This window comes from Anthonomus grandis, chromosome 13 (assembly GCF_022605725.1).
Source record: "Anthonomus grandis grandis chromosome 13, icAntGran1.3, whole genome shotgun sequence".
Taxonomy (NCBI): Eukaryota; Metazoa; Arthropoda; class Insecta; order Coleoptera; family Curculionidae; genus Anthonomus; species Anthonomus grandis.
This window is the reverse complement of record NC_065558.1, coordinates 20230617-20250207: the sequence shown is the minus strand read 5'-3', so window position 1 is coordinate 20250207 and position 19591 is coordinate 20230617. Positions and strand designations below refer to the sequence as shown.

General features: G+C 32.1%; 1 protein-coding gene across 2 annotated transcripts in view; it reads left to right on the top strand.

Annotated features, from left to right (window-relative positions):
* Positions 1-1062: 1062 nt before the first annotated feature.
* The window catches only part of LOC126743627 (uncharacterized), a 99506-nt gene continuing 80977 nt past the window's right edge, over positions 1063-19591 (top strand). For both annotated transcript variants that reach the window (XM_050450812.1, XM_050450811.1), the window contains exon 1: positions 1063-1307. In XM_050450812.1, coding sequence (XP_050306769.1) covers positions 1168-1307 — 140 coding nt within the window. In that variant the 5' untranslated portion in view covers positions 1063-1167. The remainder of the gene's footprint in view (positions 1308-19591) is intronic.

Sequence of the window (19591 nt, the reverse complement as noted above, 5' to 3'; positions counted from 1 at the left end):
GTATTTCCACTTCCTACTGCAGATTTACCACGATGAATGTAATTCTCAAATTGGGTTTTGAAAATATATATGAAAATAATGCAAACTTCATTCGGTCAATACTTTTTACTGATGAAGCTGAATTTTCAAAAAACGACATTATTAACTCTCACATGGGTCTATTGTAGGAACGACCCGAACTTTGACTTCCTCAATCACCTGATCTAAATCCCTTAGACTTTTTTTATGGGAATGGCTTAAATACTCAGTATATGTTAATGCAGTTGACAGTAGAAAAAAATTATTAGAATGAATTAGTTCTCATTGCAAATAAATGAGAACCAAAATTCAACAATTGTGGAAGATTTTTCCATATTTATTGTTCAAAGAATAAAAGAATTCATACGTTCTGAAGGCAGATATCTTAAACATAAATACAAAAATAATTTTTATTAAATAGTCACATTTAAAAATGTTTCTATTTAACGTTTAAGTTTTTTATTTTTTTTTGTTAACATTAAACGTTACGATTAAAAGTTGAATAAAGATCGTTCATTTTATTGATATTGGCTAACAGTATCTTTTCATTCAGTAAGTAAAATTCGTAGTTTTAAAAAAATGTTTCATCATACTTAGATTTAATGATGTTATAGAAAGTTACTTAAAACATATATTTTTTAGAGGCATCTTTCTATATAACTTTCCTATTTTTCTTACAAGCTATCTAAATCTGGGAGATTACCTACATATTCTAAGAGACCCTTTATACAATGAAGGTCAAATGATATTTGAATTTAATGTTAATAATCATAGTTCCAAGGATTTGATGGAGAAATATTTATTAAGCAACTTTAAGCAGTAACATTTTATTTACATAAAATAAATCCATCAACCTTGTCCCTAAATAAATAAATTCAAAAGCCACTTTTATACGAGTCAAAATGCAATTAATTACCAGTGAAATTCAAAACAAACCGTTTGGTTTTTTGCAAACTAACCACCATCAGTTTTACAAACACGCATCGTAATTTCCAAACATTCCTCGCCCTAATTCGACGATTTAAATCAAAAATAAAAAAATCGCTGACCATTCGTAAACCAAAATCGTCATTGCGAATTTTACCTGTTACACATTTCGCGCTACGAAACCCGGTTGAACATAAAATGTGCTGATTTTTTTCCGTAAAAATGCGTTACGGAAATTCGGTCGGTTTTCCTTTTTTGGTATTTTTGTTGTTAATTGCCGTATGCCGCTGTGGCCTTTTAAATTTGTTTGATGAGTGGGCCAACGCCATTCAACCAAAGAGATTTGAGGGCGTTAATCCAGTGTAAGTACTATTAAAAATTGTTTTTAAAAAAAATTCCATTTATATAATTTTTATTATATTTTTATACTTAATAACCTAATATTAGGTAATATTCTAAATAACGTTTCGATTTTTACTCATCTATAGATGTTGCGTGGGTCTACAGTGACTCACTTAAAATAAATTTAAGGCATCATCATCATCTGGCGTTTATTGCAATATGGTAAAAACACAAAAAATTTTCTTAACATAATTTTTAACTTTACAATAAACACAAAGTATACCAACTAGAAAAAACTCTCGCGTGGAAGAATAAACAAATTGCCCTTATTGGAAACTTGTTAGTGATGTTTTTTTTTTTGTTTTTGCATACTGTACTGTACTATACTAAAGTTAAATAACTATAAATAACATTTGGACATTGAGCATGATATATTTACGGCCAGGTTTAAATCTACAAATAAAAAAAAACTAAATTACAAATTTGGGAAAAGGTCGCAATTCAACAAGGTTCATAGACGTCGAGTTTAATGTATTTTAATCTAATTTTGATTTTTATAATAGAATCCATTTTTTTTTAAATTAATTTCAGTATATTTTTTTAATGTTTTTATTATTTTTTATTGTTAACTAAATTGTGTAAAATTTGATGATTTGTTTTCTGATTCCATTCTTGTAGTTTTGATTTAAAGCATTTTTCTCCAATTACATTTTGGACATCATATGGAATTGTGTTAAACGCCTTACGACCAATAAATGTCATCTTTGTCCAATATGTTTTTACTTTTTTGGAACTTTAACTTTTTTTACGGGATTTCTTGTAGCATGGGGATGAATTAATGACTCAAAACATAGTTTATTTTTAGAAATGCTTAAAATTAGTAAATTTTGTATATTTTATTGTCTTACGTCGAATAATTTGGCTACTAAATAATAAATCAGTTAGAAACAATTGTCATTCAAATATTATTTTAACTAGCCGTTTTTGTACGATGTTTGGCAGCTTAGTATGAGAATCTCCAGCTGATTTTTCCGTAAGGAAGTTGAGATTGTACTAGCAAATAATAGATTACCATCAGGAGTATAGATAGAGAGATAGGAGATAAGACTTTAGGTACTTTAATTTGTATACCAGGCCTCCTAGTGTTTAATGTAAATTATGTGTTTAATGTAAAAAATTCCATTTATGATCTACAATATGTCCTAGATATTTAATGGTTCCTGTTTCAGAAACTGAGATTTTCAGATTAACCACTAACGGTCCCAATCTTATCATTATAAGATGTAAAACTCTTATATTTTGTTTTTTTACATTAAGTGAAAGCCAGCTATTTTGGAACCAATTTGAAATATTTCAAAAATCTCTTTCATCAATGCATTTTAATTCTTGCCACGTATTTGCCGTATACAAAATTTCAATATCATCACAATAACTTAAAATATTCCCATTAGATTTATTTTTATCAAACTGTACAGTGGTGGCCAAAAGTATGAAAACTTTTTTAATTTGTATTTTTTTAAAGAAACCAGGAACTATAATAAAGTTACTCATATTGTGATAAAGTATATATAATATATTACCTAACTTAACATATTAATTTGAAATTAAACGTATTATAAAAAGAAAATGAAATAAAATTAATATTTTCTTGGCCAAAAGTTTGGAAACTGAAGAAAGTTATTTATATAAATTAATATTTTATGGCATGTCCCTCCCAATTTATTACTTCTCTACATCTTCGTGGCATAGAATCCACAAGCCTTGCACAGTCTTCCCTGGAAATGGCGGCCCACTCAGTTTGCAGTATTTCCCACAGTTGAGCCTTGTTTGAAATCCAATGGTTTCGAATCTTCCTGTCCAAATGATCCCATAAATTCTCTATGAGATTCAGATCTGGGGACTGTGAAGGCCAATCCATTACAGCAATGCTCTGTTCATTTAACCAGTTTTTCACAAATTGGGACTTGTGTTTAGGGTCGTTGTCTTGCTGAAACAACCATCTCAATGGCATTTCCTCCTCAGCATAAAGCAATATGTTGTTCTCCAATATGTCTTTGTATAGAAAACGGTCCATTATTCCATCAATTTTAACCAGGGGGCCAACACCTGATCGGGAGAAACAACCCCACACCATTACGCTTCCACCACCATGTTTTACCATAGGCATTTGGTATTTGTAGCTGTAACTTGTACCTTTTGGTCGGCGGACATATCGTCTCCCGTCACTCCCAAATAATTGAAACTTACTTTCGTCACTAAACAATACAGTATTCCAATTTTGATGAGACCAGGTAAAATGATCTCGTGCAAATTTCAAGCGATCTTTTCTATTTTTCTTTCATATTAGTGGTTTCTTTCCAGTAACTTTTCCCAAAAGTCCCCACTTCATTTAGCCTTCTTCTTACCGTGCGAGCAGACCCTCAGAAATCCTCATTTCACTCATTTCTCCAGGAATATCTATAGAAGTTTTCTTTGGGTCGTTCATCGATATTCTTTTCATTACCTTCATAGCCCTTTTGGACAACTTTCTTGGTCTTCCTTGCTTGTGGGCTACCGAAACATTTCCTCTCTCTTCAGATTTTTTAATTATTTTTGAAACAGTGCTTTTTAAAATGTTTAAATTTTTACTTATTTCAATTTATTTATCACACTTCTGGTATAGTTCAACTATTTTACTTTTTAAATTGATTAACTTAATTGCTGATAAGCTGTTTATTTATATTTTTGAGAGTTTTCGCATTGCGATATTTTCTGCATTCTTTGAAAAAGTTTAAAGTTTCCATACTTTTGGCCACCACTGTATATTATGACTAGTTCATGACTATTGCCTTGAATTACCAATTGTGGTGGTGAGGTAATTTTCTATTAATCTTTTACAAGTTCCCCTTATACATAAGCCTCAAGCTTATTTAATAGGATATTATGGCTTACAGTTTCAAATGCTGTCCATAGGTCTATAAAGATGCAGTGGGCAAGTTTATTTTTATTTAGAGTATTATTATAACCTAAATTGTTATTCTTTTTGGTCGAAAACCAAACTGGTTCAATCAGAAATTATATTAATTTTTTTCAAAAATTTAATAAAAACCAATCGAGATTTTAAAATCTTTTCTATGATTTTGGACAGATTAGAAATCAAAAAAACAGGTCGAAAATTAGCATCAGTTATATTGTTTTCGTAAATATTTCACAATTTCTTCAGGTTTTTGCTTTTGAACCTGCTTGTTAACATCTACAATTATCATCCTTTGAGGCTTTTCATTAATATTCTCGATAGAACATTAACTTGATAGTTTGTTTAAATTAGCCTTTTGTAGCTTTTCACTGTCCTCCTTAGAAGGACATTTGACTATATCATCTCCTGCCTTTGTTTTTCTGATTTTCTTTACGCTAATGTTGAGCTCGCATGGGTTAAGATTTTTCTGCAGTGGCTTCTCTGTCTTGTTGGTATCTTCCTTATGTTTGGCTATAATTATGATAGTATTGGCTTGGCGTCTTTATTGACCAGACGGAGCAAGGACATCTGCATAATTCTTTCCTGGAACATTTAATCCAGAATGTGTTGTTTCACAACTGTGTAGAGATTTAAGATCTAATACATCTTTTCTGATCTGGTCATGCATTTGTATCATATATGGCATTTAGGCAATAAGGGATTTACATGGGTTACAAATGAATAACAAACATCTTTTTTGCAGTGGCATACATCTAATTGCAGATGCTGTCAGTTCAGTGCAATTCTTGCAAAATTTTCTGAAACACGAATCGCATGAATAATAATGACTATTGTCATTCACTTTTTCCTTGCACTTAATGCAATATTTATCTTTTAATTCCATATTAGTTCAAAAGTCCCGAATCAACTTTAACGTCTGTATATGCAACATATAACGTGTATCGTGCGAAAACTCTCAATGTGCGACAACTATTTATTGCTATTGAGATCTAATTATTATCATTTCATTGTCATTACATTTTCATTTGAAAATCAGATATTGAACGATTTTATCGGAAACGATTAATTATATCGAAAAAATACAAGAGATAAAAATTTTGGATTTTTTTAAGACTAACTAGATGGTGTTGCTAGATTTTTAATTTTTTTAATTAAAAACATTAGATAGGTGCCATCAGGAGGGTAAGACGCCCTGAATATACCCCTAAAATTGGGATTACACTATTCTTGGTACGGAAAATGTTAAAAGCACCCAAAAAAATGGAAAATGGTAATTTTCAGAAGATTTGACGCATAACTGTAGCCACTGTTACAAAGTAATCCATTTCCTTTAAGCAATTTGCGCAGGCTGTATAGGAAAATAGAGTCTTATTTTGACTTCAACAATATGCTCTTAAAATATTTGCACCAAATTTTGTATAGTTAGCTACGGTGCAACTATCACCCGCCTCAAACAATATTTTACTACTGCGTCCTTTAAATTATTAGGGTAAATACCTTCCTGCATAGAGTTATTTGTAAGATATGTCAAAGGTCTTACAACTTATTGACTTATAGCTATCAATATCTCTAATGAAAAGTAAAAAGATGATTTCCAGGCGATTTATTTGTTTTAAGTGATTTAATTGCCTTAAGGACTTTTTCTTCTATACATTTTTTAAAAACAACTTTAGTTTCTTTAGAAGTTATTATTCTATCATTATGTATGTTTTTTATTAAATGAGCAGCAGCGCTACCAAAATAATTATTAAAGCCATTAGTAATTGTTTTCTTATTATTTGTTAAGTTTTCGATACATGATTACGTTTCTAACGGATCACCTTCTATCCAGTCTGGTAGAGGTTTTGTATTTTTATATACAACGTATGGCGGTAAACAAGTCTATACGCTGTATTGTGTCAATTTTGAAAAATAAAGATTTGAATTGGAACAAGTACCATCTCTAGCCGCAGCAAACATAACAGACGTTGACATTTTGGAAAAATCCATTATCCTTTGCGCATACTTCTCTCTGCGAGGAATAAAAACTAGTTTTTTAACGGGATCAGCTAATATTTTTGTTTGGTAACCGAACAATAACCGATATAACCCCGGCTGGCGGTACCATCTAATTAGCGTTATAAACACATTTCCAAAATTTTCGATCGAACAATTTTTGATTACGAAAATTTTCATAATCAAAATCGAAATTCCCCAGGATATTGTTCTTGGGCCATTTCTCTTCATATCATTTGTCACTGTATTGATTGTACTTGCTTATCAGGCAAGAATAAATGTAAATAGAAACATTGGTTACACCTGCGGCTTCTACTACAAAATAATGAATATAATTTTCTTTCTTGCGCTGGATATCCAGGAACTCTACCGACAAACTTTACAGGGTAATATTTCAACAAAAAATTTAAAAAATATTTATTTTTTCACAAAACAAGCAAATAAAGGGTATTAAATATTTAAAAAAAAATAATAACTTCACTACCAATTTATACATTTCATGAAACATTTGCAGATGTAAATTTTAAATATTTACACTTGTATATATTTTTTAGTTCTGAGCATATTTGTATTCTTGAGTTTATTTTTGTTTGAGGCACTGTTTTTGCATAGATAAATAAAAACGATTTTTGGTAAGTCAATAGTCAAATTGATATTATTTAGGCAACAATTATTAAAATTATTTTTCTTAAGTTTATTATTTTAACCCTTAACCCACCATGTGAGAATTTTTTGCATAAATAGCCATGTGTCGTCTGACAGACTACTTATCAAAAATAAACAAAATGACGCTCGTTTTTTTTTTTTACTTTATTTTTGGAATTTTGACAAATGAGCTTACTTCTACTAAAAATAATGATATTTAATGCAATTATAGTAATAGTAATAAATTTAAACACAATATTTACTCTAAAGAAAATTTAAATTCGGCTTATACAAAAAAAGTGAAAATATTGTAATATTTTTGGACAACTTTGTTGAAAAAGTAGTATATTATATAATCGAACTTAAAAATCAATTAAACCTAACCAAGTTGCCTTGTAGTAAGAGCTAAATATTTCGTTTGTTTATACACATATCACATAATGGTTTCGAGCATTGTAAACAAATTGCACGTTTACACTGCACACATAAATATTTTGTCATACGGTGTTTTGCTCGTGGACATAAGTAACATCCCTTGCGTTTTTGAAGCACTAGATCCTCTTCTGCTTGTAGTTCATCTACTTCCGGTATTCCCAAGATCCTAATAATAGTGCTGCGTATATCGCGAGGTACTCGAGGATTTTTCTGGCGCCTCTCCATGTTTTCACGAACTAAGTCAGCTGCTAGTTTTTTTGCAAACACTGATTTTTCCCGAACTGCTACGTTGTTCTTAAAACATTGATGTAAAATATACGAATTTATTACAAAAATGTCAAGTATACGGAAGAATATCGCAAGCGGCCATCTACGGGTGCGTCGACTTGAAGAACTTTTAGAACACTTTTCGTCAATTGTATCTACACCTCCCTTGTTCCGATTATAATAGGCAATGATTTCTGGCTTTTGTGTTTCCGGATCAGTAAATTCCTTATCATGCATAGAAGAAACTAAGACTACCGATTTTCCAGGCTTACTCACATGGGAAACCATGGTGACCTCTTCTCGAAATCCGTATAATGATGATCCTAATTTTCTCTTTTAATTTGGCAAGAACTCCGTTGGAATTTCTCTTTTATTTTTCCTAACTATTCCGACGTAGGTAAGTTTATTTTTGAGCAAAACATCTACAAGTTCCATGGAGGTAAACCAATTATCAGCTGTTATATTCCGATTGCTCCCAAAAAAAGGTTTAGCGAGACGTATAACAGCCTGGGTCGGGTTAGAAAACTTCTGTTCTTCTGCACTTAATCCAAATCCATCGGATCCTTTCCCACAGTAAATATAAGCATTACAAAGATAACTCGTCCTAGCATCAGTGAGACACATAAGCTTTATGCCATATTTATAGGGTTTGGCAGGCATGTACATTTTGAAATGAGTTCTCCCCCTAAAACTAACGAGCATCTCATCAATTCTCATTGATCCTCCCATACCATAAAAGTCTTGACAGTTTTTAAAATTAATTAACTTTATCCTTTTGGAAAATCAATGCAATTTTTCAGTGTTTTATATAACTAGTGAGAAAAAGCAAATCGCACGTGATTCCTTAGTGATAATTCCTAATAAATTAAAAATGTTTGGAAATTTTCTGCTTTCTACTGGAAAATTATTAAAAAAAATTAGAACCTTTGGTGTGACACTCAAATTACGAGACAGGTTTACCACTAATTAAGACTCTGATCGACACGTGTTTCACTAACGACTTCGGGAGAAGATTAAAACTAAACTAAAACTAATTACAAATGGCCTTATATACTAATTATGTAACTAATAGAGCAGAAAATGCAATAAAGCATAGCCGAACAATCTTAAACAATTATATAATTAACTAAAAGGGATTGGACCTTTACCCCTGTTAAGAATGTTTTTTTGCTACCTTACACTTACTATCCCTACAAAGTGCCAGTATTTAAAAGATGTTCAGCCAAACTTGACTTCTGGTTTGTCTTATGTACTTTTTATCGCAATCATTGCAATTAATCTATAGATCCCAGACTTTTCAATTGCCTTTATTTTATCTTTTGGGTTTCCTTTAAAAATTTCATAACTTGGCCGAACTTTGATAGACCATTCTTCGATCTAAGTTTATGAAAACCCTATCAACGCCTCTCGTCATGATAGGATCATATGGTATTGCACCGAAAGTTTGCTTATTTTCATCTTTTTGAAATATGGTAGAGTTTCTAAGATTAACTTCAAACCTATGTTTTCTAATCAGCTAATCAAGAATCTTTTCTTTATTCTTAAATGAAATGAGACCAAACGACGTACAAAGAAGTCACTAGTCATGTATCGAAAAGTATTTGTTTCTTTTCTGTAAATATCAAATTCTAACTTATTATTATTTTTGATGACAAGAGTATCTAAGAATAGAAGTTGGTTATTTGTTCCTTATTCGAAGGTAAATTTAATAGATGGAAAACAGTCCTCTCAGTCTTTTAATGGGAAAGAACTTGATATCCTTAGTAAGAATTTTAATTTTGCACCAGTTTCAAATGGTAATTCTCCAAATCACCCTGTGAAGTTTGTCAATAGAGTTTCTGGACACCCTTTAAAATCTGCTACCACCTCGCATACGACAAATAAATAAATTAGATAAGTTTAGTACTGAATGCAGAAATTATATATATGAAAATTTAAATTAATTTTTAAATATTTGAGTGGGTTAAGTTTTCCTTGAATTGTAAAATTCGTCTAAGTTTTGGGTTATTATTATTTGAAAAATATGTCAAAGGACTAAATTGTAAGGAAAAAAAAATTTAATTGAGCTACTCCACTTTTAGAGTACAAAATGAAAACTGAATTGAAAAACGGTGCTTTAATTATAATCCACTTAAAACTTTTATTATTCTGTGTAACTCAATATATTAAGAGTCAAAGCTTTGAAAGTACTAAATACACACTGCTGACCTACATTATTTATTGTCTGATAAATATTTTTAGGGCCAGGCGGTAAATAGCATACTTTTACAAATATTTTTAATTTACCTACAGGAAGGTGCAGCTTAAACTTTCCATTTTCCACATTTCTACAGTATTTCGTGATAAAATAAAAAAAACCCTCACATCCGTGGATTTTTGATTTTAGGAGGACAAAATAGTCATTTATAAATCTATAAATTAAACTTCTATGCAGAAATAATACTACTCTTACAAATTTATATTAGAGTAGAGGTCATGGGATGTGTCTCTAAAGGTTCTTTCATCCTGATTATAATGCCTGACGTTACATTTAAATCTTTTAATGTGATTGCTTGTCAGAAGTATTAAAAGGTTTTGTTTTTATTAATTAATTTATAATCCCTTTTTAAACTTGTGCGATAATACTGCTAAGACCTTCTAAATAAATGAACGTTTTATTTTTGTTTTAAAATACCAGTTTACCCCGGTATATGAATAAATAAGGACCTACAGTGGATATTTTTTTCGTACTTGACTAAATAAAAATAGTTTTAAAGATTTAACACTATTTATTTTAACAGAAAAATCTCCATGCTACTGTCCACTGTTCCATATTCTATATGTAATATATAGCATTTCAGGTGTAATTTTCTGGAGCTCATGCACCATTCGCAGCCGTAAATCTTTGATATCATAATTTGGATTGTGTAATATAAATTTTGAAAAATTTATAATCCCGGAAAATTTTACTGCAAAAATTAGTTTACTAATGTCAATTAGCAATACAAAGAAAAAAAAGAATACGCTCTGCCAATGGAAAAATTAAAACACAAAATCGTCTAGTGGAAATATATATTGAAAGACAATTGAAGAAAAATTTGTAGACTTGTTTGGAAAATATTTAAATTAAACATTTAGTCATTTGGAAACACTACTAAACATTAATTTATCTTATGCACAAAAATATATGCTTGCTTGCCGGGGGAATAATATTGTATGAAAATTTAAACATGTAAAATAACAAAAGTTCGAAATTCAAACTCAAAATAAATTAATTTATCATTAAAATAAAACACATAATTAACAATTTTCAATAAGTAAGCCATTATGATAAATAGGACTATGCCTCGATTACAATACCATTAGCACAGGTGCAAACCTGTGTGGCAAGGCCCTTTTAAAAACGAATAATAATGAAAAACAATATAGAATAGTACTAACTATTAACCTGACCAATATAAACTACTTTTTACAACACGAATTTATATTATTACAGTTTTTTTAACAGAGAAAGAAAATTTAGAGAGAGGTGGTTTGATAGACGTGCAAGGGTGCAAAGAAAAAATTTGGTATGGAAACAAATGCTACTTTTAAACAACAAGTTTTAGATGGAGGCCAGAGGATACCTCTGATGTTAATTGTATATATTTAAAATTGAATTAAGGATTCCATTGCTATTTTTCAAGTAGATAATTTTGAATATATTTTTCAAATTGTCCTATTGAAAATTGTTTAACATCCGTAGGTAAAATATTTCAAAGTTCAGAGGCGACAAGAACATCAATTGTGTTTCTCAGCTGTGGGGTTCCAAATAAGTTTATAAATCTAGTCATCCATATGAAGATGATTTTAAAATTATTCACTAAATATAAAGGCTAAAATATAACATGCACTAAATATACAGGGTGATTCAAAAGTAAGCGGCATCCTTTCAGAGGCGTAATCCTTGTATGAAAATAAGGCAAAAAGTTCATATTAATATGGGTCCGAAATTGCTTCCTAAGGGAGCTACGCCCCTTTGAATAGGACCCCTTGAAGACAATTTTTTCTCTATAACTTTAAAACCCTTTAGAATTAAATTTTGAAAATTGGTGTACTGCATAAACATTTCGTTGTGAATAAGATTCTAAATTCAAATTTTTTAAATTTTATTCAGATGCGTCACATGCGGGGGTTGGTAAGGGTAAAAACATCCCTTTTTTTTACTCTTTAGGTTATTGTGATTTTGTTTGAAAATTATAAAATTTTAGAGTCTTATACGTAAAAAAGGTACCTTAGTTCAATTCGATAGAGCGTACCATTTACGAGAAAAGCGACTTTGAAAATGTTCTGATTGCGTATGTTTAATACATAATAAAATTACTGGATACGCATTTAAAACGAAGTTGGCGGTTGTTTTTTGGTTTTTGGTATTTAAATGACTGATAAATGTCATTGTAAAATACAATTTACTTTGTCAAAGTAAAATTTGTTTCATAGAGTGTTTTACAAATTACTATTTATTATTAATAAGAAGGGCATTGCCTTTGTTGAGTTTGGTACTTCTCAACACTCGATCTAAAGAGTGGATACTGGCAGGTAAAGATGCACCCAGAAGATAACGAAAAGACCGCATTCTCGACTGGAACAGGACTTTGGCAGTTTACAGTCATGCCCTTTGGACTCTGCAATGTTCCAGCTACCTTTGAGAGACTTATGGAAACAGTTTTACGTGGAATGACTTGGTAATCATGTTTAGTTTATTTGGATGACGTCATCATACTGGGAAAAACATTTGAAGATCATTTAAAGAATATTCAAAAGGTATTTGTTAAACTGCGAGAGGCCAACCTGAAGCTAAGTCCTAAAAAATGTTGCGTATTTCAAAAAGAAGTTCGATACCTTGGCCATGTAATATCAGAAAAAGGTATCAAGACTTATCCAGATAAAGTAGAGGCAATCGAAAATTGGCCACGACCCACTGACAAACACCAGTTAAGAAGCTTTCTGGGCCTTTGTACCTATTACAGAAGATTTGTAAGAAATTTCGCTAATCTTGCAAAGCCTCTACATAACCTCACGGAGGACAAAATGGTATTTAGTTGGTCAACAGACTGTGAAGAAGCATTTCAACGGTTAAAAAGAGCACTATGCACATCTCCAATTTTAACATATCCGATTCCTGGACAAACTTTTATTTTGGATACCGATGCAAGTAATGTTGGAATTGGGGCCGTTCTATCACAAAAATATGAAGATGGCGAGCAAGTGATATGTAGTTTCAGTAAAACGTTATCAAAACCAGAAAGAAACTATTGTGTCACCAGACAAGAGCTATTGGCAGCAGTAAAAGCTATTGAATATTTCTATTAATATTTGTATGGTCAACGATTTATCCTTGAAGAACTGACCATGCTTCGTTGAAATGGCTGTTTCAGTTTAAAAACCCCGAAGGACAAATAGCAAGGTGGCTTCAACGATTACAAGAGTATGACTTTACAATAGAACATAGGAAAGGCGAATATCACCAAAATGCCGATGCTTTATCGAGAAGACCCTGTATTGAAACATGTCAACATTGTTTTAAAAAGGAATCAAAACAGCATCCAGAGATATTTACTTGTAATCGTATTGGGCTTCACAGTTCTAAAGAGTGAGATGTAGCTAGTTTAATCCAAGATCAGTATGATGACCCAGTATTTGGTCTTATTTACGAACTGAAATGTCGAGAAATTTCAAAAACCAGAATGGAAAGATATTTCTGACAAATCTCCAGATCTAAAAGCTTATTGGTCTCAATGGAATTCATTCGTTATAAAAGATGGGTTATTAAAAAGGATCTGGGAGAGCGTAGATGGAAAAGAAAAGACATATCTGACAGTCCTTCCTTGAAAACGGATTTCGAAAGGTCTTGAAGCTATTCATGGTGGTGTCGGCGGAGGACATTTTGGAGTTAGTAAGACCTTGGCAAAAGTTAGAGAACGGTTTTACTGGCTGAACAGTCATCAAGATGTTGAACGCTGGTACCGACAGTGTGAGCAGTGTTCGTCGAGCAATGGCCCAAGAACCCGGACAAGAGAAAAGATGATGCAGTATCTTGTTGGTGCACCCTTTGAACGAATTGCCATAGACGTAGCAGGACCCTTTTCTACTAGTAGCTCCGGAAACCGATATGCTCTTTTTGCTATGGATTACTTTAGTAAATGGCCCGAGGTCTATCCGATTCCAAACCAAGAAGCAACGACAGTAGCTGAAGTGCTGTTCCAGAACTGGATTTGTCGATTTGGTGTACCCAGAGAGATACATTCAGACCAAGGAAGAAACTTTGAGTCACAAATATTCCAACAAGTATGCCAATTGCTGGGAATCAATAAGACCCGTACAACCCCACTACACCCTCAGTCTGATGGAATGGTTGAAAGATTTAACCGCATATTTAAAACCTATTTGAGGATGGTGGTAAACTCTAAGCAAACCGACTGGGATACCTGTATACAACCATTTCTATTGGCATATCGCTGTTCTATCCACAAGTCAACTGGAAAAAGCCCGGCAAAAGCTGTATGGTGATGAACTTCGTTTACCTTTGGACATTATTACTGGAAGACCCCATAAGTCTGAAACCCTTGAGGAGTACGTCGACCATTTACAAGAGCGTTTACAAATTGTTCACGAACAAGCACGGGATAAACTTCATCTAGAAAGTAACAGAATGAAATCACGTTATGACATAAAGGCAAATTCTACCGGTTTTAATCCTAGGGATAAAGTCTGGTTATACAATCCACGGAGAACGAAGGGCAAGTCACCAAAGCTCCAGAAGGTTTAGGAAGGTGCATTCAATGTGGTCACCAGAATCAACGACGTGGTGTACCGTATCCAGCGACATCCGACAACGAAGATGAAAATTGTAAACATCGTCCGATTAGCGCCCTATCATGACTCAGGTGGTTCCATATTTGATCGGGACGATCAAACTTGAGACGAGAGCAGTATTATGAAAATGTAAAAACGTTAATTATTCTCCTAGGTTTTGTACAATTTTATTAGTATTCTGTAGTTAAAGTTGATTCGTAGGGTTTCTTTAGGGTTCTACTTACGTTTGGTTTATTATTTTTATCTGTAGTGTTTAGTTTTTAAGTAGCTCATCTTGTTCGAGAGCCCCATTTAGGCCCCAATTTAGGTTATTTAGGTTATTTTATTGTAAATCCCTGTAGTTCTAATTTTTTTTCTCTAGGTCATCTTTCATGGTTCTTATCAGGTCTTCATTTTCCTTCTTCAGGTCAAATTTAATTCTCATTAGTAAATCTTACTGTCTTTTGTCAGTTTTTACCTTGGAAACAATTAAACGACAGTCAAGGCGAGTTAGGTTAGTGTTTTTGACGTTGACAATAAAAGTGTGTTCCTGAATTTCGTTACAATATGTTGCAGATTTACGAGATACAGGCCATTTAAAGTTGGACTTTTAATTTGAAATTTCTTAATAATTTAGCATTATATACACAGGCCGTTCCTGTGTATATAATGCTAAATTCACCATAAAATTCGTAATTTTCATGTCAAAACACATAAAGTCGCCAATTTTTAAGACGATACTGCTTAAAATGACATAATTATTAAGAAATTTCAAATTAAAAGTTAAACTTTAAATGGCCTGTATCTCGTAAATCTGCAACATATGTATAAGACATGTTAAGCTCAATCTCCATATTTTGGTATATAGTATATCCGGTTTAGAGATTGCCCATTCTTAATGAATCACCCTGTAGAAGCTATACGTAAAATGAGCAGCTTAAAAAAATTAAAATAAACAAATATAAAATAATATTGCGAAAGTTTATATGCCCCCGGCAAAAATGTTATGAATGCGCATAATGATATTTGAAAAGCAATTTTCCCTTATAATATAAACTGGTCCGGGATTAGGCCTGGAGTAATTTATTCTGCAAATATATCGGTTTCCCGAAAAGAGCCCTGTAATATGAAAAAGGGATCAAATTAAAATTCCAATGCTTTATTCATATTTTAAAGCAAACAGTGTTTTTTAAACATTATGCGGAATTATATTTCTTTCGTTACACAGAAGGTAAAAAAAGTGTTTTTATATTAGTTATGGCCGCAATATTGGCCGCAATATATGACTCTGTATATATATTTGCTTACTGTAATGTTAACGTTGCTTTATATTATCTTTCGCTGTATTTGTTAATTTAATCTCTATATTATTATGTAACAGCCTTATGCCTTAATCTTCGTTGTACCTTCGCTGCTTGTACTAATTGTCAAATAAAAATTGTTTTTTTAAAACTTGCTTCGCACGATAAGAAACATAACTTATTAAGTATAACTATTTTCATAACATTTATCTAAAAAAATTAAATATTTGATTAAATTTAAAATTTACAAGAAAAACAAATTTGGCATAATAACATTTTAAGGAAGAATGTTTAGAGCCAAGAACTTAATTAATAAAGTATTCACTATTCACAATTATTATTAATATCAAAAAGGGCATAATCCAAAAAAGTTGGTAAAATTTCGAAAAACAAAACACCGGGTATTCAAATTCAAATATACATATATTCAAAAATTCTTTACCATAAAAATTCCTATACAAGTGAAGCACTTTAGTAACTTAACACACATGTGTTCTTGTAATACGTTTTTTTTTTCAATAAAATAATTTTTATGCTACTTGTTCTCGATTTTTTTTAACAATCCGCATTTACAAACAACAAATCTTTAATAAGACGATACTTCGTAATACAACTTAAGATTAAGACCTTTATTACTTGCTATCCTCAAAACTACATGCATATACCCCAAGAATCAATACATTAATCTCTTAAACCTGTCGATTTTTCTTAAAATATAAATGTTTTTGGATGTCCCCAATTTCTAAAAGAGATTGTAAAATTTCACTTAAATTAAAGGTACGACCCTAATTGTTTAAACATTTTTAGATATTTAGGAAAAGTGTATATTAAACTTTCTTATAGTGAAAATATTATACTGAATATCAATTTTATTAAATAACATTCAAAAATAATTGTCTTATAATTTAGTTAAAACAAGATTTATTAATCATAAGTATAAATGATAAAACTGTTGTTATAAAATGTTGTTAAGCAATGGATCAACAAAAAGAAGTTTTAAAAACCCTTAAATCCGATAACATTATTAAAATTCTTTAAGCAGATAAAGGTAATGCTGCTATTTTATTAAATAATAACAGTACTTAAACTACGTTAAATTTAATAATTCATCATAATAATTATTCTAAATTACCTAAAGATTTTACTGAAAAAATCGAAACGCAAATTTATAACTTCGTCATCATGTCTGACTCCAAAATCAGTTAACAGGATGCCAAACTCCAGCCACATTGTTTATCAGGTTCGTAAAGACCATTTTGTTGGGGCGCTATTTTGGTTTATTTTTTCGTAATAAAAAACCAAGATTTGTTCCCACTGCACATTTAATATTTTGTGTATTTACACTTAAAATTAATATAATTTAATAGCTAAACCAACATAGCTACTTCTTAAGGCGCGTTTCCACCGGAATCGGGGCCGATCGCCAAAGCTGATCTGCAAAGCCTACCACCCTCTTTACTGTTTCCATCAAATTGACATTATTCAGCCATTCGACATCAAAATGTTCGATGACGACGACGCGATTCTTGCCTCATTCATAATTATTGCAGCTCAAAAAAAGCGTCGTCGACGACCAAGATATTGGGTTAGACCAAGTCTTCAAAGCAGAAAAAAATACAGTGCAAGTGATTTAATAAAGGACTTAATACTTAACGATACAAATGTGTTAAATTTAGAATACAGAAGTAACGGTGGTTTCAAAAACTTTTTCCAAACGTCTAGCAGTGCCTTTGAACACCTACTTCAAATGATAGGACCTATGATTAGTAAGCAGGACACAAATAATCGAACAGCCATCTCTGCTCAAGATCGTCTAGCTATAACTTTGCAAATAGCGATTTTTTTTCTCAATTTCGGTCTTATCTGCATTCAACTCCTGAGCAATTTTCATGAAGGCGTCATGTCTCTTATTTTTATCTTTGTAAAATGGGCTTTTGGAATCCCACAGTACATTTTGAGAACGATAAAGCTCTATCAAGGCCAAAACTTGTTCGTTACTCAAGTTCATTATTCAAAAATTACCTATTTTCGCAGCGCAGTACATACATCCGTGACTTCCGCCAGAGAACTGGAAAATAATAATTTGACAACGCACCAAAATATCTGTGCCGATGAGCTTCGCGTTTCCACAAATTCGGCTTTGCGGATCGGCCCTGCCGATCAGCTATGCCGATTCCGGTGGAAACGCGCCTTTAAGCCGCGTCCACACCGAAGCCGGTTTCAGAAGTTTCTGCCGCTCGGGTTTTGGATGGCTCTTGCCGAATACCACGACACGTCTACATTAAAATGACAAACAGTGGCATCAACATGAATAGTCTCGTAAATTCAGTCGTGTAAAAAATGTTTACCGAAGAAGACGCTTTGATAGTTGCGCCTGCTTAAAATGGCTTTGCAAGTTTTTATTTTTCGTAATATTTCATCCTTTGGTACATCCATGGCAAAACTTATTTCTGTCAGAGCATCATTGCGTCTGTTTCCAGCATCCCATAAAACAGCACGCTCACGGTACAACTCAATTAACGTCAAAACTTTTTTCTGGGACCATTCCATACTGACGCCAATAATCGCTTCAAGATTCAACTACTACCCCGACACGACTGAACAAAAAATACCAACAAATTTAACTGAACTAAAAACTATGCCAGGCGGCACAGCTACACTGCACAAATCGGCTTCGGCCTCTTTGATTTTACCGACTAGCGTCGGTAAATGAATCGGCTTCGGCTTCGGCAAATTTTGTTGCGCCGTATAAGTTATCTGGCACGTCCACACCTACCGAAAGAAGCCATTCGGCTTTGCCGACCGACTTTGGTGTGGACGCGGCTTTACTAACTACATAGTCATTTTTCGACTGCACAGTGTAGCCGCCACTAAATAAGTATGACAAGCAAGAAACGCGCTATTGCCGATGTGACATATTTATACTTAGAACTTAACATGATCATTGAAGGTATTTAAAAAATTTAACACATCAGAATTTATAGAATTTACAAATAGCTCAGCCTCTTTTAAAGGTGAGATTTGTAATTTTTATTACATGATGAAAGAAAGGTATAAATGATATAAAGCCTACTTGCGGTTCACCATAAGTAATCAGACTGGATTCAGAATAATGATTATTATACATTATTTTCTGTATCCTATTTGTTAAAAACGATTTAATGAAACAACAAGCATTTATATAACCCTATAATGTAAGATTCAGATTAAAAGTTTATGATTTACAGATCAAACGTCTTAAAACTAGAGCAGTTATTTTACTCTTATCAATGGCCTTAAGGATATCACCTGTTATGTGCGCTAAAGCCGTTACAGCTATAACCAGCTCTAAGTCTGATTGATGTTTCGGTAAAATATCATACTGTTATAAAAATTATCTAATTGTCCACCATAAAGTGTCCCCACCCCTATAAAATGAATAATTATAGGTCTTCAAAGAGGGTAAAATTTCAAAAAAACATATAGGGGCATTTTTTAGAAAGAACAGTGGCAAAGGAACTTAATCAACATCATTGAAAACCCCCTGTATAGATTTATACTCCGCTAATATACAGGGTGCTCGAATAAAATGGTATAAATTTTAATAAAAATCGTTGATTATATCTATTTGTCGGGCCTTACATCGTTGATTTTTTTTGTTGAAGTCATACGATTGGTAGGAGACGGCAATTTAATCGTCGACATCCTGAAGCACAAATCAACAATAAAACAGCTGCTAAAATTAAAAGACATTTTGATCAACATAGAAGCATTACGACTACAAACCAATCCACTCGTTAATGTCGTCGACTAAGAAGTAAGTATAATAGTATATAAGAAGTAAGACCAGTAAGTAAGTAGACCTCAAACCCGAGAAGAACATCGCGATACCATGACTGCAGCTTGCAGAAGC